This window comes from Procambarus clarkii, chromosome 64 (genome assembly GCF_040958095.1).
Source record: "Procambarus clarkii isolate CNS0578487 chromosome 64, FALCON_Pclarkii_2.0, whole genome shotgun sequence".
In the NCBI taxonomy this organism is placed as follows: domain Eukaryota; kingdom Metazoa; phylum Arthropoda; class Malacostraca; order Decapoda; family Cambaridae; genus Procambarus; species Procambarus clarkii.
In genome coordinates this window covers 3,891,703-3,915,602 of record NC_091213.1, presented here as the reverse complement: position 1 = coordinate 3,915,602, position 23,900 = coordinate 3,891,703, and the positions used below count along the sequence as shown (strand labels likewise).

General features: G+C 48.9%; 1 protein-coding gene across 6 annotated transcripts in view; it reads right to left on the bottom strand.

Moving 5' to 3' along the window:
* The window catches only part of RhoGAP93B (MyTH4 and RhoGAP_KIAA1688 domain-containing protein RhoGAP93B), a 192,291-nt gene extending 170,735 nt beyond the window's left edge, over positions 1 to 21,556 (bottom strand). For 5 of the 6 annotated variants that reach the window (XM_069309086.1, XM_069309082.1, XM_069309091.1 and 2 more), the window contains exon 1: positions 21,305 to 21,459. In XM_069309086.1, coding sequence (XP_069165187.1) covers positions 21,305 to 21,318 — 14 coding nt within the window. In that variant the 5' untranslated portion in view covers positions 21,319 to 21,459. Of the gene's footprint in view, positions 1 to 21,304 lie in introns of all 6 variants that reach the window. The other variant, XM_069309081.1, reaches the window with a different exon arrangement.
* Between the last annotated feature and the right edge of the window lie 2,344 nt (positions 21,557 to 23,900).

Below are 23,900 nucleotides of genomic sequence, written 5' to 3'. Positions count from 1 at the left end.
GAACATCTTTTCACAATCTTTGGCGGCTTTGTTTACAATTATTAAACAGTTAATGAGCTCCGAAGCACCAGGAGGCTGTTTATAACAATAACAACAGTTGATTGGCAAGTTTTCATGCTTGTAAACTGTTTAATAAATGTAACCAAAGCCGTCAAAGATTGAGGAAAGATGTACACGTTCGTAAGTACTTGTGTAACTGCTTTCGTGAATCTTGACCCCCTGGCTATGAGTTCATCTAATATCCCCCGATCTTACACGATGCTCAATGGAATCTAAACAAAACCCTTACGTGAATCTAGACAATTTTTTCCCCTCTGGCTACAATACGGAACACACACAATTCATCACCTTTCAACACTACAATACACATCACACACCACGGGCTTCACACTGTCGAGCGAGCACATTTGTCTTTAAAATGTCTAGTTTAACTGGTGACTTTAAAGCGAGCCTCCCCGACATTGTTCAGCATGACAGGTGGACGAGGCAAGCTACACCCCACAACAGGAGAGAAAGTCAAATGTCAAGGGTCCTTTTAGGCGCCTGCTACTTGTATGTATGTGTATAATCCGGTGTGTCCTGTGGGTGGTGTGTCTACTCACAGGATGGGTGGCGCTGCCCAATACTGTCACTATGGCGGTGTGTCTACTCACAGGATGGGTGGCGCTGCCCAATACTGTCACTATGGCGGTGTGTCTACTCACAGGATGGGTGGCGCTGCCCAATACTGTCACTATGGCGGTGTGTCCACTCACAGGATGAGTGGCGCTGCCCAATACTGTCACTATGGCGGTGTGTCCACTCACAGGATGAGTGGCGCTGCCCAATACTGTCACTATGGCGGTGTGTCCACTCACAGGATGAGTGGCGCTGCCCAATACTGTCACTATGGCGGTGTGTCCACTCACAGGATGAGTGGCGCTGCCCAATACTGTCACTATGGCGGTGTGTCCACTCACAGGATGAGTCCCGCTGCCCAATACTGTCACTATGGCGGTGTGTCCACTCACAGGATGAGTGGCGCTGCCCAATACTGTCACTATGGCGGTGTGTCCACTCACAGGATGAGTGGCGCTGCCCAATACTGTCACTATGGCGGTGTGTCCACTCACAGGATGGGTGGCGCTGCCCAATACTGTCACTATGGCGGTGTGTCCACTCACAGGATGAGTGACGCTGCCCAATACTGTCACTATGGCGGTGTGTCCACTCACAGGATTGGTGGCGCTGCCCAATACTGTCACTATGGCGGTGTGTCCACTCACAGGATGGGTGGCGCTGCCCAATACTGTCACTATGGCGGTGTGTCCACTCACAGGATGAGTGGCGCTGCCCAATACTGTCACTATGGCGGTGTGTCCACTCACAGGATGAGTGGCGCTGCCCAATACTGTCACTATGGCGGTGTGTCCACTCACAGGATGGGTGGCGCTGCCCAATACTGTCACTATGGCGGTGTGTCCACTCACAGGATGAGTGGCGCTGCCCAATACTGTCACTATGGCGGTGTGTCCACTCACAGGATGAGTGGCGCTGCCCAATACTGTCACTATGGCGGTGTGTCCACCCACAGGATGGGTGGCGCTGCTCAATACTGTCACTATGGCGGTGTGTCCACTCACAGGATGAGTGACGCTGCCCAATACTGTCACTATGGCGGTGTGTCCACTCACAGGATGGGTGACGCTGCCCAATACTGTCACTATGGCGGTGTGTCCACTCACAGGATGGGTGGCGCTGCCCAATACTGTCACTATGGCGGTGTGTCCACTCACAGGATGAGTGGCGCTGCCCAATACTGTCACTATGGCGGTGTGTCCACCCACAGGATGGGTGGCGCTGCCCAATACTGTCACTATGGCGGTGTGTCCACTCACAGGATGAGTGACGCTGCCCAATACTGTCACTATGGCGGTGTGTCCACTCACAGGATGAGTGGCGCTGCCCAATACTGTCACTATGGCGGTGTGTCCACTCACAGGATGAGTGGCGCTGCCCAATACTGTCACTATGGCGGTGTGTCCACCCACAGGATGGGTGGCGCTGCCCAATACTGTCACTATGGCGGTGTGTCCACTCACAGGATGAGTGACGCTGCCCAATACTGTCACTATGGCGGTGTGTCCACTCACAGGATGAGTGACGCTGCCCAATACTGTCACTATGGCGGTGTGTCCACTCACAGGATGGGTGGCGCTGCCCAATACTGTCACCATGGCGGTGTGTCCACTCACAGGATGAGTGGCGCTGCCCAATACTGTCACTATGGCGGTGTGTCCACTCACAGGATGAGTGGCGCTGCCCAATACTGTCACTATGGCGGTGTGTCCACCCACAGGATGGGTGGCGCTGCCCAATACTGTCACCATGGCGGTGTGTCCACTCACAGGATGAGTGGCGCTGCCCAATACTGTCACTATGGCGGTGTGTCCACTCACAGGATGAGTGGCGCTGCCCAATACTGTCACTATGGCGGTGTGTCCACCCACAGGATGGGTGGCGCTGCCCAATACTGTCACCATGGCGGTGTGTCCACTCACAGGATGAGTGGCGCTGCCCAATACTGTCACTATGGCGGTGTGTCCACTCACAGGATGAGTGGCGCTGCCCAATACTGTCACTATGGCGGTGTGTCCACTCACAGGATGGGTGGCGCTGCCCAATACTGTCACCATGGCGGTGTGTCCACTCACAGGATGAGTGGCGCTGCCCAATACTGTCACTATGGCGGTGTGTTCACTCACAGGATGAGTGACGCTGCCCAATAAACTCGCCCCTCGGGGCAAAATTAAACAAATTAACGGCCACAGTACGAGTTCAAACTAACAATGAGGCATTATAGTTGAACCAGTTGTTCAGGAATTCACTCAATACACCCCAAGTATATCACAGGAGAGGGTCAGGTGTACAGATACGAGCTCAATACCCCTGTGTACACAAGTGTACAGGATTGGGTGTACAGGAATTAGCTGTATACAGCATGGGGTATCATTGGGCATAAGGGAGTTCCCTGACCTCCGACTAGAGGGGCGACTGTACAAAATGATCTGTTTGAAGTCAGGTCTTGAGTTCACTGGTGGTTTGATTCATGCCCAGCACCCCGTCATTCACTCACCAGTGAATGACTGGGTGCTGGGCATGAATAACCGGGTGCTAGGCATGAAAAACATGTGCTAGGCGACCCGGACAAGGAACACGACCCCACCTACCTCACCCCACGAGAGGTAGGAGGCATGGGTGACCTTTCTCACCCCCAGACACCCCATACCCACACTCCCCAACTGACCTCTGTACGCATAGGGTCGCCAACGCTCAGTTACACACCCTCACACGGGCCCACGCTAATCACCCACGTTTTGAACACGTACGCTAAGTACAATTATCACGAATGTGTGTGTGTGTGTGTGCGGGCTCGAACTAAACCCAGGTTCATGTAGGGAAATGAACCAGGCATGTGATGATATCATGCGTCTCTCCCCCCCCTCCCCCCACAGCCCCAGCTATCATGACCCATCCTGACCCCTCAGCCAATCTGCTCTCCCACTCTCTCCTGCTACCATGATAACCTGCCATTCCTTGCCACCAGGATAACATGATAACCTTCCATTCCCCTCACTCGGCTACCATGTTATCTCTTCAAGTACCTATTGCACCTCTTATTTTTCATTGGTTCTATTTTACACATTCGGGCATATGTCAGGCTGCGCTGAGCCGCGTCTAACAGCTTAGTTGACCAGACCACCAACCAGGACTGATGAGAGACTGGGCCGCGAGAACGCTGATCCTCGGTATCATCCATAGGTAGCAGCTAGGTCTGGTTCGCTGGTCTCCAAAGAGGGTTTTAAGGGTCCAATTTTAGAACCATTTCCTCGTAATATTTTCCCAGGACGAAATTATGGTGTTATCTTGAGATGATTTCGGGGCTTTAGTGTCCCCGCGGCCCGGTCCACGACCAGGCCTCCTTTTTGTTACACATCCATTACGTACATCTTTCCTCAATCTTTGACGGCTTTGGTTACATTTATTAAACAGTTTACAAGCATGAAAACTTGCCAATCAACTGTTGTTATTGTTATAAACAGCCTCCTGGTACTTCGGAGCTCATTAACTGTTTAATAATTGTAAACAAAGCCGCCAAAGATTGTGAAAAGATGTACAGTTTCGTAAGTGCTTGCGTAACTGATTTGTGAATCTGGCCCCAGTCTCTTTTTTCCCCCACAGACGAGGCCAATCATGCCATTCTCCTGGGCTCTTGGAGACTCGAACCCTGGACCCCAGCGTGTGAGATCCAAGTACTATCGACCGAGCTATATCGCCCTATAGTGGTATAACCAACATATGTTGCTGGTTATAGTTGCTTACGGGAGGTATGCTACGCAAGCCTGGCGCAAGGCCCTAATAACTTGGGGCCGAATTCACGAAAGCACTTACGCAAACACTTACGAACGTGTACATCTTTCCTCAATCTTTGACGGCTTTGCTAACATTTATTAAACAGTTTACAAGCATGAAAACTTCCCATTCAATTGTTGTTATTGTTATAAACAGCCTCCTGGTGCTTCCGAGCTCAATAACTGTTTAATAACTGGAAACAAAGCCGCCAAAGATTGAGAAAAGATGTACAGGTTCGTAAGTGCTTGCGTAAGTGCTTTCGTGAATCTGGCCCTTGATCAGTTAGGTTGTTGATCACGCCACCCGCAGGCACACATGTCACACACATGTCAATTACAACCCTGCTGGTCCAGTACTTCCTCATTGATGTGTTTTGATTTGCAACTTCCGCCTGCTACAGAGTGCCAGGGTGGCTGCCAGAGTGCCAGGGTGGCTGCCAGAGTGCCAGGGTGGCTGCCAGAGTGCCAGGGTGGCTGCCAGAGTGCCAGGGTGCCTGCCAGAGTGCCAGGGTGGCTGCCAGAGTGCCAGGGTGGCTGCCAGAGTGCCAGGATGCCTGCCAGAGTGCCAGGGTGCCTGCCAGAGTGCCAGGATGCCTGCCAGTGTGCCAGGGTGCTTGCCAGAGTGCCTGGATGCCTGCCAGTGTGCCTGCCAGAGTGCCACGATGCCTGCCAGTGTGCCAGGGTGCCTGCCAGAGTACCACGATGCCTGCCAGAGTGCCACGATGCCTGCCAGAGTACCACGGTGCCTACCATAGTGCCACGATGCCTGCCAGAGTGCCAGGATGCCTGCCAGAGTGCCAGGATGCCTGCCAGAGTGCCACGATGCCAGAGTGCAAGGATGCCTGCCAGAGTGCCAGGATGCCTGCCAGAGTGCCAGGATGCCTGCCAGAGTGCCAGGATGCCTGCCAGAGTGCCACGATGCCTGCCAGAGTGCCACGATGCCTGCCAGAGTGCCACGATGCCTGCCAGAGTGCCACGATGCCTGCCAGAGTGCCACGATGCCTGCCAGAGTGCCAGGATGCCAGAGTGCCAGGATGCCTGCCAGAGTGCCACGATGCCTGCCAGAGTACCACGGTGCCTGCCAGAGTGCCACGATGCCTGCCAGAGTACCACGGTGCCTGCCAGAGTGCCACGATGCCTGCCAGAGTACCACGGTGCCTGCCAGAGTGCCACGATGCCTACCAGAGTGCCACGATGCCTGCCAGAGTGCCAGGGTGCCACCCAGAGTGCAGGGGTGCCTGCCAGCGAGTGCCACCATCTCCCATCTCCACTTACCACCCCTCTGACCCACACTTTAATACACTCAAGTGCCTCTTGTCAATGGGTGCCACTTAAACACGCACTTCAGTATATCACTAATGTATTACCACTCATCACAGCCTGGAGTCACTTACTGTAGCACAGTAGTCTACGTTCTCGGCCTATAACCTATGGACCCGAGCCCGATCCCCGGCCAGGTCAGAAACGAATGTGGGACACCTTTCACCTTACGTCTCTGTTCACCCAGCAGTAAAATAGGTACCTGGGAGTAAAGTAACTCGTGTGTTGCATACTGGAGAAGTTCAGTACCCTGGGGGAACCTGGCCTAGACCCCTGGGGGGAACCTGGCCTAGACCCCTGGGGGGAACCTGGCCTAGACCCCTGGGGGGAACCTGACCTAGACCCCTGGGGGGAACCTAACCTAGACCCCTGGGGGGAACCTGGCCTAGACCCCTGGGGGGAACCTGACCTAGACCCCTGGGGGGAACCTGACCTAGACCCCTGGGGGGAACCTGGCCTAGACCCCTGGGGGGAACCTGGCCTAGACCCCTGGGGGGAACCTGACCTAGACCCCTGGGGGGAACCTAACCTAGACCCCTGGGGGGAACCTGACCTAGACCCCTGGGGGGACCTAACCTAGACCCCTGGGGGGAACCTGACCTAGACCCCTGGGGGAACCTGGCCTAGACCCCTGGGGGGAACCTGGCCTAGACCCCTGGGGGAACCTGGCCTAGACCCCTGGGGGGAACCTAACCTAGACCCCTGGGGGGAACCTGACCTAGACCCCTGGGGGGAACCTGGCCTAGACCCCTGGGGGACCCCTAACCTAGACCCCTGGGGGGAAACCTAACCTAGACCCCTGGGGGACCTAACCTAGACCCCTGGGGGAACCTGACCTAGACCCCTGGGGGGAACCTGACCTAGACCCCTGGGGGGAACCTGACCTAGACCCCTGGGGGAAACCTGACCTAGACCCCTGGGGGGGAACCTAACCTAGATCCCTGGGGGGAACCTAACCTAGACCCCTGGGGGGACCTGGCCTAGACCCCTGGGGGAACCTGGCCTAGACCCCTGGGAGGAACCTGGCCTAGATCCCTGGGAGGAACCTGGCCTAGACCCCTGGGAGGAACCTGGCCTAGACCCCTGGGAGGAACCTGGCCTAGACCCCTAGGGAACCTGACCTAGACCCCTGGGGGGGACCTAACCTAGACCCCTGGGGGGGACCTAACCTAGACCCCTGGGGGGGACCTAACCTAGACCCCTAGGGGGGACCTAACCTAGACCCCTGGGAGGAACCTAACCTAGACCCCTGGGAGGAACCTAACCTAGACCCCTAGGGGGGACCTAACCTAGACCCCTGGGAGGAACCTAACCTAGACCCCTGGGAGGAACCTAACCTAGACCCCTGGGGGGAACCTAACCTAGACCCCTGGGGGGAACCTGGCCTAGACCCCTGGGGGGGACCTAACCTAGACCCCTAGGGGGGACCTAACCTAGACCCCTGGGAGGAACCTAACCTAGACCCCTGGGGGGAACCTGAATGAACCTAAGTACGGCTTTCAAGTCCCCGTCAACAGGAATGATTTCAAAACACAATTTACTGAAATATTAGCGAGGTAAACATAGATGCAACTGATCACGCTAATATAAATTGGCGTGATAAATATAAATTAGAAGCCTAATCAGATTGGGGAAGGCTGCTAGGCTGACAATATAGGCCTAGAGAGGACGACAACAACAAACAAACGTAAACAATGGGATTTGTTTACGAGGAGAAATCCCGGCCACCTGTCCACTACAGTCATATACTTGTATACACACAGGCCACCTGTCCCCTACAGTCATACACATGTACACACCCAGGCCACCTGTTCCCTACAGTCATACACTTGTATACACACAGGCCACCTGTCCCCTACAGTCATACACATACACCCAGGCCACCTGTCCCCTACGGGAACCCAACATACAAGATAAACTGTGTTGTAAGTTTAATATACAACACACTACCATCCACAACAGTTTAGTATACGCACTCCACCTGACATTCCAATATTACCAGATATTAACACACAGATTTAACAATCTAACTGTGCAATAAAGTGAACTTAAACTCGAAACATGAAGTTTAATCAAACTTTATTTAATCAAATAAAGTCTTGGGTTGTTTAATCAAACCCAAGACTTCTTAATATACACAACGGTGGTAAAGTATTTCACAAACAAGATGGGAAAGTATTAGCCAAACAAGATGGGAAAGTATTAGCCAAACAAGATGGGAAAGTATTAGCCAAACAAGATGGGAAAGTATTAAACAAGATGGGAAAGTATTAAACAAGATGGGAAAGTTTTAAACAAGATGGGAAAGTATTAAACAAGATGGGAAAGTTTTAAACAAGATGGGAAAGTATTAAACAAGATGGGAAAGTTTTAAACAAGATGGGAAAATATTAAGCAAGATGGGAATTATTAAATATGGCGAGATGGTAATTAAACGAACATCGAACCCTGGCTACACGAAGCCGAACGAATTCGTTATTATGGGGGGTCTAACAGCCTGGTTGACCATACCACTAATCACCAGCGCTGGTGAGAGACCAGGCCGCGAGGACATTGATCCCCGGGACCATTACAAAGTTGCCAATTTTGGGTATATAAAATCAATGCCTTTCGAAACTGTTGTGAACTTAAATTTAGTTGATTTGTCTTTTGAAAGTTTAATAACTTGATGTTATCTTGAGATAACAAAGATAGATAACTAATTCCTCTATCACAACTGAGGTAAATGACATCGTATATGATAAATGTAAATTTATGACAGTGTCAGACCACGAAGGAAGTATTGAAACAGGAATTTCCTTAAGTACTTTCGTATATTAATACATCTTCAGAAGGAATGAAGATGTATTAATATACAAAATTCCTTCTGAAGATGTATTAATATACGAAATTCCTTCTGAAGATGTATTATACAAAACTCCTTCTGAAGATGTATTATACAAAACTCCTTCTGAAGATGTATTATACAAAACTCCTTCTGAAGATGTATTATACAAAACTCCTTCTGAAGATGTATTATACAAAACTCCTTCTGAAGATGTATTATACAAAACTCCTTCTGAAGATGTATTATACAAAACTCCTTCTGAAGATGTATTATACAAATTTACAAATTTATATTTACAGGGTTGTTGATTTGTGGAACCAATTACCGCGTAACGTGGTGGAGGTGGGGTCCCTCGATTGTTTCAAGCGCGGGTTGGACAAGTATATGAGTGGGATTGGGTGGTTATAGAATAGGAGCTGCCTCGTATGGACCAATAGGCCTTCTGCGGTTACCTTTGTTCTTATGTTCTTATGTTCAAAATTCCTTCTGAAGATGTATTAATATACGAAAGTACTTAAGGAAATTCCTGTTTCAATTCTTCCTCCGTGGTAGCAGCTGATGAATGTAACGACAATTTAATAAAAGTTTCAATTCGCAATATGACAATTATTAAAACCACTTATCACCAACATGCCGTAACATCAAGATTATTTGATAATATTGATTTCACAAACAAATCATCGTCAACCTCTAGTGATAAGCTGTTGACACAGGTTATCTGAACGGCAGATATGTGAGGAAATATGATAAATAATAGTTAGATTAACACCAAGCCTATTGTATCTTACGCCTTCACAATGTAAACACCTTTTATATGAGTAATTTAACATAAGAACAAAGGCAACTGCAGAAGGCCTATTGGCCCATACGAGGCAGCTCCTATCTATATCCACCCAATCCCACTCATATACTTGTCCAACCCGCGCTTGAAACAATCGAGGGGCCCCACCTCCACCACGTTACGCGGTAATTGGTTCCACAAATCAACAACCCTGTTACCGAACCAGTATTTACCCAAGTCTTTCCTAAATCTAAACTTATCCAATTTATACCCATTGTTTCGTGTTCTGTCTTGTGTTGATACTTTTAATACCCTATTAATATCTCCTTTGATATCTACATTCTCAAGTCGATTGTCACAATCGACTTGAGAATGGTCCAGGACGGACCGAAACGTCGTCGTCCCTTCACCTTCTAAAGAGATGTTACATTGTTGTGGAGAGCAAGAATGATGATGAAGATTAAGCCACCCAAAAGGAGGCACGGGCATGAATAGCCCGTAAGTGGTGGCCCTTTTGAGCCATTACCAGTATCAGGAGCTGATACTGGAGATCTGTGGAGGTGCGACTGCACCCTGCGTGACGGGTGATGTCTCCCGTGAGAGCAAGAAGCCGGAGTAAGGAAAGGGTAGCGAGGATGCGGGCGCGGAGCCTCCATGCATCCCGCCGCCTCACCTCGTAAGTCATGCTGTGGTGTCCCATTACCAAGGTGGACAGACGCTACGGAAAAGGAACAAGTAGAAGGGTGGTGATCACAGGAGCGGACTTTCCTGGTTCTGCAGAAGACTAGCATACACAGACATTCCTGGTTGATGGGGTTCTGGGAGTTCTTCTACTCCCCAAGCCCGGCCCGAGGCCAGGCTTGACTTGTGAGAGTTTGGTCCACCAGGCTGTTGCTTGGAGCGGCCCGCAGGCCCACATATACCTGGTTGATGGAGTTCTTCTACTCCCCAAGCCCGGCCCGAGGCCAGGCTTGACTTGTGAGAGTTTGGTCCACCAGGCTGTTGCTTGGAGCGGCCCGCAGGCCCACATACCCACCACAGCCCGGTTGGTCCGGCACTCCTTGGAGAAATAAAGCCCACAGTAAGGAAGCTGGCCTGGCTACAGGAGGCCGGACACAAAGTTCCAAATAGGTAGAGAAGTGGCTCCCGGATTCAGACAAAAGAACAAAGAGGTTGATAACACAACGACTCTTGTCTCCCGAAGCCCACACCTTATGGATATCACCAGATGCACACGTAAGTTTGCCCAATGTAAGAACCTGAATACGAACTGCCTTTTGGAACCTGAATACGGAGTCATTTAAGACCCTGGACCACCTTACCTTCTGTTTACCTAATATTGGTTCTGGCGATCAATGTCCCTGCTGCTAGGTCTCTGCCCTGACCTCCTGGTTGGTGGTCTGCTCTACCAGGCTGTTATACGTAGCTGCTCGCAGTCTGACGTTTATATCATAGCCCGGTTGATCAGGAATCCTTTGGAGGTGTTCATCAAGTTTTCTTTTGAATACCGTGAGAGGTCGGCCAGTTATGCCCCTTATGATTAGAGGGAGAGTGTTGAAAAGTCTTGGGGGCCCTTAATGTTAGGATTGTCTCGGCGTGTCAATTTACGAAACCTGTACATCTTGATCATGGCAGCTTACTCTCTATATATATTTAAGTTCACGAACTTGGAAACTTCTAAACACAAGGTTATAATTGTTATATATAACTTCGTAGCGCTTCTGAACTCTAAAAGTGTTTAACAAATGTAAACACAGCTGCCACCATTGAGGAAAGATATACAGGTTTCGTAAGCGGACACTTAAGTGCTACACGAATCCTGGTCCGGTATACCAAGTATGTCAGAACAATTCTGAAATATGCAGCACCATCTTTAAGTCCTTATCTTCTTCAACACAACACGAAGCCGGAGAATGTCCATCGGCATTCCACCAGACTAGTGCCAGAGTTTCAACCAGTGAATTATGAGGAAAGATTAAAGGAATGAATGAATGAAGAAGATTAAGCTACCCAAGAGGTGGCACGGGCATGAATAGCCCGTAAGTGGTGGTCCTTTTGAGCCATTACCAGTATCAAGAGCTGATACTGGAGATCTGTGGAGGTGCGACTGCACCCTGCGTGACGGGAGATGTCTCCCGTGGACAGAGATAAAGGCGACATCATTACCAATTCACAGAGGTAGTAACAGGGGTAGATACCAGCAAATGATTTGGTTTGGCTGGTGCACGAACGGTCACAGATGGAAAGTATAAAAGAAAAAGTCAAGAGACATTACCCCAGAATTTGTCAGAATAGTGGACACATAAAATATGTTAAGATGGAGGCAGCGTTGACATAGTCATACACAGCTGCAAATGTAGATAGCTTATGACAGGGTCCAATAGGCTCTGGAACCTCTACGCAGGTTAGTTAAGAAAGATGGTGCCCAAGAGCTGTTGCTTCTTCCCTGCAAGTATAAGTAGGCCAGTACCCAACATTCACAATGAAATCACAATTACGTGATATGTCTACGAGAAAGTCTATGTAGCCGGACAGTAGGCTCGAACCGGCATCCTGAGTAACCCCCAGACGCCCACACACACCCACACACACACACACACACACACACACACACACAGATATTAGAAAGAACTTTTTTAGTGTCAGAGTGGTTGACAAATGGAATGCATTAGGCAGTGATGTGGTGGAGGCTGACTCCATACACAGTTTCAAGTGTAGGTATGATAGAGCCCAATAGGCTCAGGAATCTGTACACCAGTTGATTGACAGTTGAGAGGCGGGACCAAAGAGCCAGAGCTCAACCCCCGCAAAACACAACTAGGTGAGTACACATACACACACACATTATATGACAGAGTGCTGGGAAGACGGGACACCACGAGCGTAACTCTCATGCTGCAACTACCCTTAGGTAATTACACACACACACACACACACACACACACACACACACACACACACACACACATACACACACACACACACACACACACACACACACACACACACGTGGAGGCTGACTCCATACACAGTTTCAAGTGTAGATATGATAGAGCCCGATAGGCTCATGAATCTGTACACCTGTTGATTGACGGTTGAGAGGCGGGACCAAAGAGCCAGAGCTCAACCCCCGCAAACACAACTAGGTGAGTACTAGGTGAGTACACACACACAGAGAGGATCACAACAGTAGTAACAATCCAGGGAGCTGAAATGGTGGTCGAAACCGCCATTCACCGCCAGCCACAAGTGGGAGAGATAGACTATTAGAACATCTGGAGGTAAGCTATAAATAAACAAGGCACGACAGCTCCCAGACGGAGTCCAAAACCTAACCCTTGTGGAATTCTACGCTATTTGCATAGTAAATAGACTAACTTAACCACGCACTAATGCGCTCTGCCCAAAACAAGAACAAAACCCCTCCAGACGCAACCTGAAACCGTGTTCATTTCATCTCTGTTTGAACAGAGATGAGAACAGAGATGTTTGAACAGGCTATATATCGTAAAGACTTAGAGCACTGAGGGTGGGTAGACAGAGCGGGTTCCCACCCATAGAGCCAACCCCTGACCCATGGGACCATACGCCACGCGTCCCTTTCCGCTAGGTAGGCCTACCCTAGCCTACCCTAAATTTTAAATTTAAATTTGCCCCGAGGGGCGAGTTTATTGGGCAGCGCCACTCATCTTGTGAGTGAACATACCGCCATAGCAGAATGTACAACACTCCCCAATAGGAAGAAAACCCGCTGCCCTTCCGCTAGGTAGGCCTACCCTACCCTAGCCTACCCTAACCCCTTCCCCCCAACCCCGGCCATCATTGGAGTCTCTCCTCCTCCTTAGACATTCGTGCATATATATATATGTTCATTACTAACACGTCTGATATTGACGCATAGCTCATAAGGTATTACACCCTCACTAAACCATGAAAATGACCACATGCATCCGATGATTGATGATTGATGAAGATTAAGCCACCCAGGAGCTGGCATGGGCATGAATAGCCCGTAATGAATGATTAGGATGCCTCCTAATGCAACAACAGAACTATATATATACCACTCGTAGGGCTATCTTCATCAAAACTTAGGCTAACCACAGCACCTAACTAGGCTAAATTTCCATACAATTGTTTGTGAAGGAACTGTCATTAGCATATTAATAGTAACTGCTGTTTCCCCATTGGGATATCCCGCGATAAGGGAGCAAACTTTCAACAGGACGCTTGCAATACAAGAACGATTTGAGACAAGCGCGTAGCCCAAGTATGATTTGCTTTTAGGCTCTCGCGGACCATGCATTTTTTTTTTTTTTTTTTTTTTTTTTTTGAGATATATACAAGAGTTGTTACATTCTTGTACAGCCACTAGTACGCGTAGCGTTTCGGGCAAGTCCTTAATCCTATGGTCCCTGGAATACGATCCCCCGCCGCGAAGAATCGTTTTTTCATCCAAGTACACATTTTACTGTTGCGTTAAACAGAGGCTACAGTTAAGGAATTGCGCCCAGTAAATCCTCCCCGGCCAGGATACGAACCCATGACATAGCGCTCGCGGAACGCCAGGCGAGTGTCTTACCACTACACCACGGAGACTGCTCAGAATTTAGAAGATCATGTAATACACAGTAACTACGCTTCTCCTAAGACTGGTTAGCCAAGGCGGGCTAAGTCCTACTGACCTACGCGGTGAGGAGTCTCCAAGTGTTCATTCTCTACCAACAGAAACTATGACTATTTTGACCAGACCACACACTAGAAGGTGAAGGGACGACGACGTTTCGGTCCGTCCTGGACCATTCTCAAGTAGATTGTGACACTAGAAGGTGAAGGGACGACGACGTTTCGGTCCGTCCTGGACCATTCTCAAGTAGATTGTGACACTAGAAGGTGAAGGGACGACGACGTTTCGATCCGTCCTGGACCATTCTCAAGTAGATTGGACTTGAGAATGGTCCAGGACGGACCGAAACGTCGTCGTCCCTTCACCTTCTAGTGTGTGGTCTGGTCAACATTCTTCAGCCCCGTTATTGTGACTCCTCGCCTGCATATGACTATTTCGGTGACATTCGTCAACCAAACGTTAAAATTAGAATGTTTTAGAGATTTTATAATTGTTTATATTTGAGTTTTTGTTTTATTATTATTTTTTTACCACAGACGTGGCCAGACATTTACAATGCTAACCAGCATATATACATTTTGTCCTGTCCTCCATGGACAGGGTTAGAGAAGTGCTAAAGTTCGACTAGGCCAGGCTGTGTGTTAACAAATTATGAGACCAAATACACGAAAGAACAAATCCACAAAGGCCGTGTCTGGGATGCTGCTCCCGGACGCAGGTTCGAATCCTCGTCACGGCCCTTGTGGATTTGTTCATTTGATGCATCACGTTAGTGTGATCTCTGTGTGTGTAACCAAATACACCCGGTCGGCCGAGCGGACAGCACGCTGTACTTGTGATCCTGTGGTCCCGGGTTCGATCCCAGGCGCCGGCGAGAAACAATGGGCAGAATTTCTTTCACCCTGTGCCCCTGTTACCTAGCAGTAAAATAGGTACCTGGGTATTAGTCAGCTGTTACGGGCTACTTCCTGGGGGTGGAGGCCTGGTCGAGGACCGGACCGCGGGGACACTAAAGCCCCGAAATCATCTCAAGATAACCTTCGATGGTACTGGCATGCGACTATTGTATTGGCTTACTCTGAAAAAATTCCGTATATTTATTCCTGGTAGGAGTTTTGAACGCCAGGCTGTTACCTGGAGTATACCTGGGGAAGGTTTCGAGAGTTCTTCTACTCCTCGAGCCCGAAAAGTATAAAAGTTATAAGGTAACACTCCCTTAAGACAGCACCGCTCCTGTGCCAGGTAAGTTACGGGCTCACCATAGCCCGTGCTACTTGCCCCGCTCCTGTGCCAGGTAAGTTACGGGCTCACCATAGCCCGTGCTACTTGCCCCGCTCCTGTGCCAGGTAAGTTACGGGCTCACCATAGCCCGTGCTACTTGCCCCGCTCCTGTGCCAGGTAAGTTACAGGCTCACCATAGCCCGTGCTACTTGCCCCGCTCCTGTGCCAGGTAAGTTACGGGCTCACCATAGCCCGTGCTACTTGGAACTTGTTCCGAGTAGCACTGAATCTATAACAACAACAACACTCCCTTAATAGCCTATCTGGTCCCTGGATGGTCGGCAGCGGTCAGCGCATTTAGTCCACAACTGAATGGTCTGGGGATTCGATTCCCAGACCAGGAATGGAGACACATGGAAACGTGTCTTTTCACCTGATGCCTCTGTTCACCTACCATTAACTAGGTATCCACTAGTTAGGCAACTCTTGTAGATAGGTTGAATCCCGAGTAAGTCGCTGGCCTGGAGAATAAGCCTAACAGGCATCCTGTGGGAAACCATTATTAAATTAACAGCAGGCCGGATGTTGGGAACCACTGTACTCACCTAATTGTGCTTGCTGGGGTTGAGCTCTGGCTCTTTGGTCCCGTATCACGTGTCTGATATTACTGGACATGGCAGCAAGGAGGCCTGATCGACGACCGGGCCGCGGGGACGCTAAGCCCCGGAAGCACCTCAAGGAAGCACCTCAATGTAAGGAGCTGTTCACTTGAGACAGTTAAGCAAGTCCCAGCTGTGTCTGGGTACAAGTGACAGGATGAATAACCCAGCGGGTTTTCTGCCTATTGGGGAGTGTTGTACATGCTGCTATGGCGGTGTGTCCACTCACAAGATGAGTGCCGCTGCCCAATAAACTCGCCCCTTGGGGCAAAATTAAAATTGTTTAAATAGCAGCAAGGTGAAGACCACACCACAAACCACAAGATGGAGAGACGACCACGTTTCGGTCCGTCCAGGACCCTTATCAACTCGACGGTGTGTTTCCGTCCAGGACGGACCGAAACGTCGTCGTCTCATCTGGCGTGTGGTGATATCCTCAGACACATTATTGTGACTCATCGTCTGCATATGGTAGCAAGGTGTTTCAGTAGTCTTGAGTGAGATTTTCATATTGTTTGGTGACATTGGTTCCCCCCCCCCCCTTTCCTGCGTATCAACCAGTGTCCATCTCAATCTCCATCTATCTCAACCAGGTATCAACCAGCGTCCATCTCAATCTCCATCTATCTCAACCGGGTATCAACCAGCGTCCATCTCAATCTCCATCTATCTCAACCAGGTATCAACCAGCGTCCATCTCAATCTCCATCTATCTCAACCGGGTATCAACCAGCGTCCAGAGACCTGGGTTTTCCAGATTCACGAAGCAGTTACGAAAGCACTTACGAACCTGTACTTCTTTTCTCAATCTTTGGCGGCTTTGTTTACAATTATTAAACAGTTAATGAGCTCCGAAGCACCAGGAGGCTGTTTATAACAATAACAACAGTTGATTGGGAGGTTTTCATGCTTGTAAACTGTTTAATAAGATGTAAACAAAGCCGTCAAAGATTGAGGAAAGAAGTACAGATTCGTAAGTGCTTAATTGTTAACAATTCACAATTAAACATGATTTCAATCCCAGGGACTTGCACATTAGCCTACACCCACTGTAATCCCACGGACCACAAATAAACCCTTAATAATCCCATGAGCCACAATTAAACACAACAGTAATGCCAACTAAATCCCTTCGCAATCTCATTATTTTTGTGTGTATATATATTTGTGCCCAAATGGTTTGGCAATGTGGAGTGGAAGGTGGTGGGTGACGAGCTTGGGAGGGGGGATGGGGGGGGGGTTCTTTGTCACCCATGATGTAAGTGACATGCATCACACACACACACACACACACACACACACACACACACACACACACACACACACACACACACACACACACACACACACACACACACACACAGAAAATATAAGAAAATTCACTTTCGCAAACTGAATGGTAGACGGTTGGAACAAGTTAGGTGAGAAGGTGGTGGAGGCCAAGACCGTCAGGCGTTTCAAAGCGTTATACGACAAAGAGTGCTGGGAAGACGGGACACCACGAGCGTAGCTCTCATCCTGTAACTACCCTTAGGTAATTACATTGTGGTCTTGAACCTTGGGGTACCTGGTTACCTGGATGATACCTGGTTGATGGGGTTCTGGGAGTTCTTCTACTCCCCAAGCCCGGCCCGAGGCCAGGCTTGACTTGTGAGAGTTTGGTCCACCAGGCTGTTGCTTGGAGCGGCCCGCAGGCCCACATATACCTGGTTGATGGGGTTCTGGGAGTTCATCTACTCCCCAAGCCCGGCCCGAGGCCAGGCTTGACTTGTGAGAGTTTGGTCCACCAGGCTGTTGCTTGGAGCGGCCCGCAGGCCCACATACCCACCACAGCCCGTAGCACCAAACCATTGCCCCCCCTCCCCCCTGTGTAAACCCCTTCATAGCCGTTCCGAAGTACCCTACATCTACCCTACATCTATCATAGAGCACATGACGAACCAGCTAAGAAATATAAGGGAGCTAGCCTAGGATATTAGTTTACCTAGACCCTAGCAAGTGATCTGGATAATTTACCAAGAGTCTACGAAGAGATCTGCTTAGTTTACACTAGTTTACATAGACCCCTAAGACGAGAGGCTCTTCCTAAGAAGAGCCCATACTCGTTTATCTAGACCCATATATATATATATATATATATATATATATATAATCTTTGGACAACACCCACCAGTGGGACTCGAACCCAGAAAGCACAACTACCTTCCAGTAGCTGGCATAACTAGTATGCTTTAACCCACTACGCCATCAGACCTGTAAGGTCTGATGGCGTAGTGGGTTAAAGCATACTAGTTATGCCAGCTACTGGAAGGTAGTTGTGCTTTCTGGGTTCGAGTCCCACTGGTGGGTGTTGTCCAAAGATTGTTTATCTTCACTTGTGGTTTATGCAAGTATAGGCTTATATATATATATATATATATATATATATATATGTCGTACCTAGTAGCCAGAACGCACTTCTCAGCCTACTATGCAAGGCCCAATTTGCCTAATAAGCCAAGTTTTCCTGAATTAATATATTTTCTCTAATTTTTTTCTTATGAAATGATAAAGCTACCCATTTCATTATGTATGAGGACAATTGTTTTTTATTGGAGTTAAAATTAACGTAGATATAAGACCGAACCTAACCAACCCTACATAACCTAACCTAACCTATCTTTATAGGTTAGGTTGGGTTAGGTAGCCGAAAAAGTTAGGTTAGGTTAGGTTAGGTAGGTTAGGTAGTCGAAAAAACATTAATTCATGAAAACTTGGCTTATTAGGCAAATCGGGCCTTGCATAGTAGGCTGAAAAGTGCGTTCTGGCTACTAGGTACGACATATATATATATATATATATATATATATATATATATATATATATATATATAATTTTATTATACAAGGTTACACATTTACATATCCGATTGGTCACAAAAAATGGAAATTAGGAGAAAATAAGGGGAATTTCGTTTCCTAGAATCTCTAGATTTCTTCAAACTCCTCCGACGCCGGGCAGGAACCGAGGACGCAGCGGGGGCATTCCCCCTCTGGATCGCCACACTTAGGCGCTGAAAGAGAAAACTTGCCGCTCTAGGGTCTCTTGTAGCTTCAATGAGCCTGGAACCAAGATTCTTAAGGCACCTCCTTGCACTCTCTCCCCATGGACCAAGGGTCTTAGATCCTATTGGAATGAAGATGTACCGGTGATCTATTTCCCTATATAAATATATATATATTGTTATATTGGGTGAACATCACTACATCACCCTATGGTGGTGCTGAACATCACTACATCACCCTATGGTGGTGGGGAACATCACTACATCACCCTACGGTGGTGGGGAACATCACTACATCACCCTATGGTGGTGGGGAACATCACTACATCACCCTATGGTGGTGGGGAACATCACTACATCACCCTATGGTGGTGGGTTGAACATCACTACATCATCCTATGGTGGTGGGTTGAACATCACTACATCATCCTATGGTGGTGGGGAACATCACTACATCACCCTATGATGGTGGGGAACATCACTACATCACCCTATGGTGGTGGGGAACATCACTACATCACCCTATGGTGGTGCGGAACATCACTACATCACCCTATGGTGGTGCTGAACATCACTACATCACCCTATGGTGGTGGGGAACATCACTACATCACCCTATGGTGGTGGGGAACATCACTACATCACCCTATGGTGGTGGGGAACATCACTACATCACCCTATGGTGGTGGGGAACATCACTACATCACCCTATGGTGGTGGGGAACATCACTACATCACCCTATGGTGCTGGGGAACATCACTACATCACCCTATGGTGGTGCTGAACATCACTACATCACCCTATGGTGGTGCTGAACATCACTACATCACCCTATGGTGGTGGGGAACATCACTACATCACCCTATGGTGGTGCTGAACATCACTACATCACCCTATGGTGGTGCTGAACATCACTACATCACCCTATGATGGGGTGAACATCACTACATCACCCTATGATAGGGGTGAACATCACTACATCATCCTATGGTGGGTTGAACATCACTACATCACCCTATGTTGAGGTAAACATCACTATGATGTGCTGGGAGTGGTGTGGGTGTGCTGAGTGTGGGTGTGCTGAGTGTGGGTGTGCTGAGTGTGGGTGTCCTGGGTGTGGTGTGGGTGTGCTGGGTGTGGTGTGGGTGTGCTGGGTGTAGTGTGGGTGTAGTGTGGGTGTGGTGTGTGTGTGTGTGTGTGTGTGTGTGTGTGTGTGTGTGTGTGTGTGTGTGTGTGCTGGGTGTGGGTATGCTGGGTGTGGTGTGGGTATGCTGGGTGTGGTGCGGGTGTGCTGGGTGTGGTGTACTGAGTGTGGGTGTACTGGGTGTGGTGTGGGTGTACTGGGTGTGGTGTGGGTGTGCTGGGTGTGGTGTGGGTGTGGTGTGGGTGTGGTGTGGGTGTGGTGTAGGTGTGGTGTGGGTGTGGTGTGGGTGTGGTGTAGGTGTGGTGTAGGTGTGGTGTGGGTGTGGTGTGGGTGTGCTGGGTGTGGTGTGGGTGTGGTGTGGGTGTGCTGGGTGTAGTAGGGGTGTGCTGGGTGTGGTGTGGGTGTGCTGGGTGTGGTGTGGGTGTGGTGTAGGTGTGGTGTGGGTGTGGTGTGGGTGTGCTGGGTGTGGTGTGGGTGTGCTGGGTGTGGTGTAGGTGTGGTGTGGGTGTGGTGTGGGTGTGCTGGGTGTGGTGTGGGTGTGGTGTGGGTGTGCTGGGTGTGGGTATGCTAGGTGTGGTGTGGGTGTGATGTGTGTGTGGGTGTGGTGTACTGAGTGTGGGTGTACTGGGTGTGGTGTGGGTGTGCTGGGTGTGGTGTGGGTGTGCTGGGTGTGGTGTGGGTGTGCTGGGTGTGGTGTGGGTGTGCTGGGTGTGGTGTGGGTGTGCTGGGTGTGGTGTGGGTATGCTGGGTGTAGTGGGGGTGTGGTGTGGGTGTACTGAGTGTGGGTGTGGGTGTACTGAGTGTGGGTGTACTGGGTGTGGTGTGGGTGTGCTGGGTGTGTTTTGGATGTGGGTATGCTGGGTGTAGTGTGGGTATGCTGGGTGCGGTGTGGGTGTACTGAGTGTAGGAGTACTGAGTATGGGTGCGCAGTTACCCACCGGATTAAAAGTGGGTGTAGACACTAATACAAGCAGTTAGTGTAGACAGTGACCATACAGAGAGAGGGTGTGGGTGTGTGGGTGTATAAGCTGTGGGTGTAAACACAGGCACTGGGTGTAGAGACCTAGCAACAACAGAGCCAAGAACCGCTTGTATCTGACGACCAGAGAACCACCGCCTCTCCTGGTACGGGCGAAGGTGTAGAGCCAGTGGGTGTAGAACCAGTGGGTGTAAGAGGGTGGTGCCACAGTGCCAGGAGCCGCTAGTGTTGACGGTGGCTCTCCTCCACAACACAAACTGGTAGGGGGCCAGAGTAGCGGCCAGCAGCAGCAGTAGCAGAGGCCACCTTACCTTTCCGACGCCATGGTGGAGGTGCAGCTCTGGTCACCACGACACTCCACGCCAGTTAATTATCCTCGGTAACTCGTGAGAAAGCACAATGGGTCTACATTGTCACACAAGAGACATTGGTATATGTCAGCGCACCGCCATAACATTGTGTACTGAGGGTTCCAATAATTCTCTCAGGGAGGGAGAGAGAGAGAGAGAGAGAGAGAGATCTGCTCCGCCCGCCTTCGGGCGCTCTACGGCTTTCATTCCCTTGATTTTCCCATCGCTAGTAATTCTCTTTACCCGTAATTTAGGCTTTCAAAATGGGTATTATAATATGGATTTTCTAATTTCTAAATCGATTGCTTGGGAGCAAGCTTGTATAGTCATTGTGGTTGAGTGTTGGGGGCCATTGGGAGTCTCTCTCCCCCACCCTGAGCGACCCCCGTGGGGGACGGCTCCCCCGCTGGTGGGAGGGGGCAGTGATGGCTTCTCCCTCATTGGTGGGAGGGACTAATTTCCCCCCCAGGATGGGAGGGAAGGCCTCAGGATACTCCCCGAGGGGAAGGAAGCACTTCTGGCAACTGGTTTTTGATGCATCTTGATGTGTCAAGAACTTGTCTTAGACAGTGGAGATAATGACTGAGCGGACAGTCACCTCGCCTGAACTCTGAACTTGAAATGCTGAACTCTGTAAAGAGTCCATGAATACTGGAACACCTGATGATACATTGGACTTGTACCCAAGAATGCAACAGTTATACAATGTATGAGACGTAACTATATAACCTGAGCTTGTAAAAAGCATCTTTTAGATGCTTCAGCTCTGCTCAGGCAACACCGACCACAAAGGCACATCGCATACAAACATACACACATACAACACCCATATGACAAGAACAAATTACACTTACATATACAACATGTATACAACACACACATACGCATGTACAACACACACAACCACCTACAAACTTCTCAGGGGAATTGACAGGGTGGACAAAGTCAAATTTTTTAGCACGGGTGGAACACGAACAAGGGGACACAGGTGGAAACTGAGTACCCAAATGAGCCACAGAGACGTTAGAAAGAACGTTTTCAGTGTCAGAGTAGGTGGTAGAATGCATTAAGCAGTGATGTGGTGGAGGCTGACTCCATACAGTTTCAAATGTAGACATGATAGAGCCCAGTAGGCTCAGGAATCTGTACACCAGTTGATTGACAGTTGAGAGGCGGGACCAAAGAGCCAAAGCTCAACCCCCGCAAGCACAACCGGGTGAGTACAGACACGCATGACGCAGAATAGCCAAACCGGTTCTAGTGCCCGGTCTCAAGTCTAACTCCCAGAGTAGCGTATAATATCTCTCACTGGAAGATCATTTACATGTATCTGGAGCGCTCTGTGGGGCTTGGGGCTGCCTGCTGTAATATGTCCTCCCTCACTGTGTGTTGCTTGCTCTAATATGTCCTCCCTCACTGTGTGTTGCTTGCTCTAATATGTCCTCCCTCACTGTGTGTTGCTTGCTGTAATGTGTTCTCCCTCACTGTGTGTGTGTTGCCTGATCTAACCCAACAATGTGATCCCAACAATGTGGGGACCTTTGACAAGCCACCGGCTTCCTGTCCTCGTCGAGGCTACTAGAGATCTTTGCTCTCAGATAAATTCAGGTAAAGTATATATAAAGAGGGCAGAAAACAGGAGATGCTTTTTCATCCATAGGGGTTGTAAACCCGTGGAACCGCCTACCCGCCGAAACCCCTAAACGCCCAAACTCTGCTGGGTTTTAAAATTCAGCTGGAAAAGATCATTCAGGGGGCAAATGAGGGGGACATTTGACAAGCCGCCGGCTTCCTGTCCTCGTCGATGCCGCTAGTATGTGTGTGGCCCTCAGGTAAATTCAGGTAAATAATATGACAGAACTCGACAAAAGCCAGCTTCAAATTCAAATGTTTATTCAGGTAAAAGTGCATACATAGAAGATGTGTTACAATCATAATTTATTTATTTATTTATGCATATACAAGAAGGTACATTGGGAATGTGAGGATACATAATATGGTAATTACAGTCTTGTAAAGCCACTAATACGCATAGCGTTTCAAAAAAGGGGGGACATGGCAAAGATCAACAATTATACAAGTTGGTCAACAAACAGTATTGTTTGAAAATAGCAAGACTTAGGCTGACATTTAGGGGGGGGGGGGGGGTAAGGTAGGTTACATGGAGTTTATTAGGTAGTATTTAGTTTTTCTCTTAAACTGGTTGAGAGAGAGGTACAGTCTTTGACATGATTGGGAAGGTCATTCCATATTCTGGGTCCCTTGATTTGTAGAGCATTTCTAGTTTGGTTAAGGCGCATTCTTGGAATATTTTGTAATGTCCTTGCTTGAAGGACTCAAAATTTGTGCTATTCTCATAATGTTTCGTAAACAAATACAAATGTGTGGAAGTTACTTATAACGGCACTAAAATATAAGTTTACTGTTTTTGCTGACATTATTCATTAAATTTACAAATTAATACTTAAAAATTAATTAAAACAGTTTGTGTGAATGACTCAATATCATATAATAATCTCTGCTTAATCTGTCTTATATTTTGTTTATCGTCTGACGC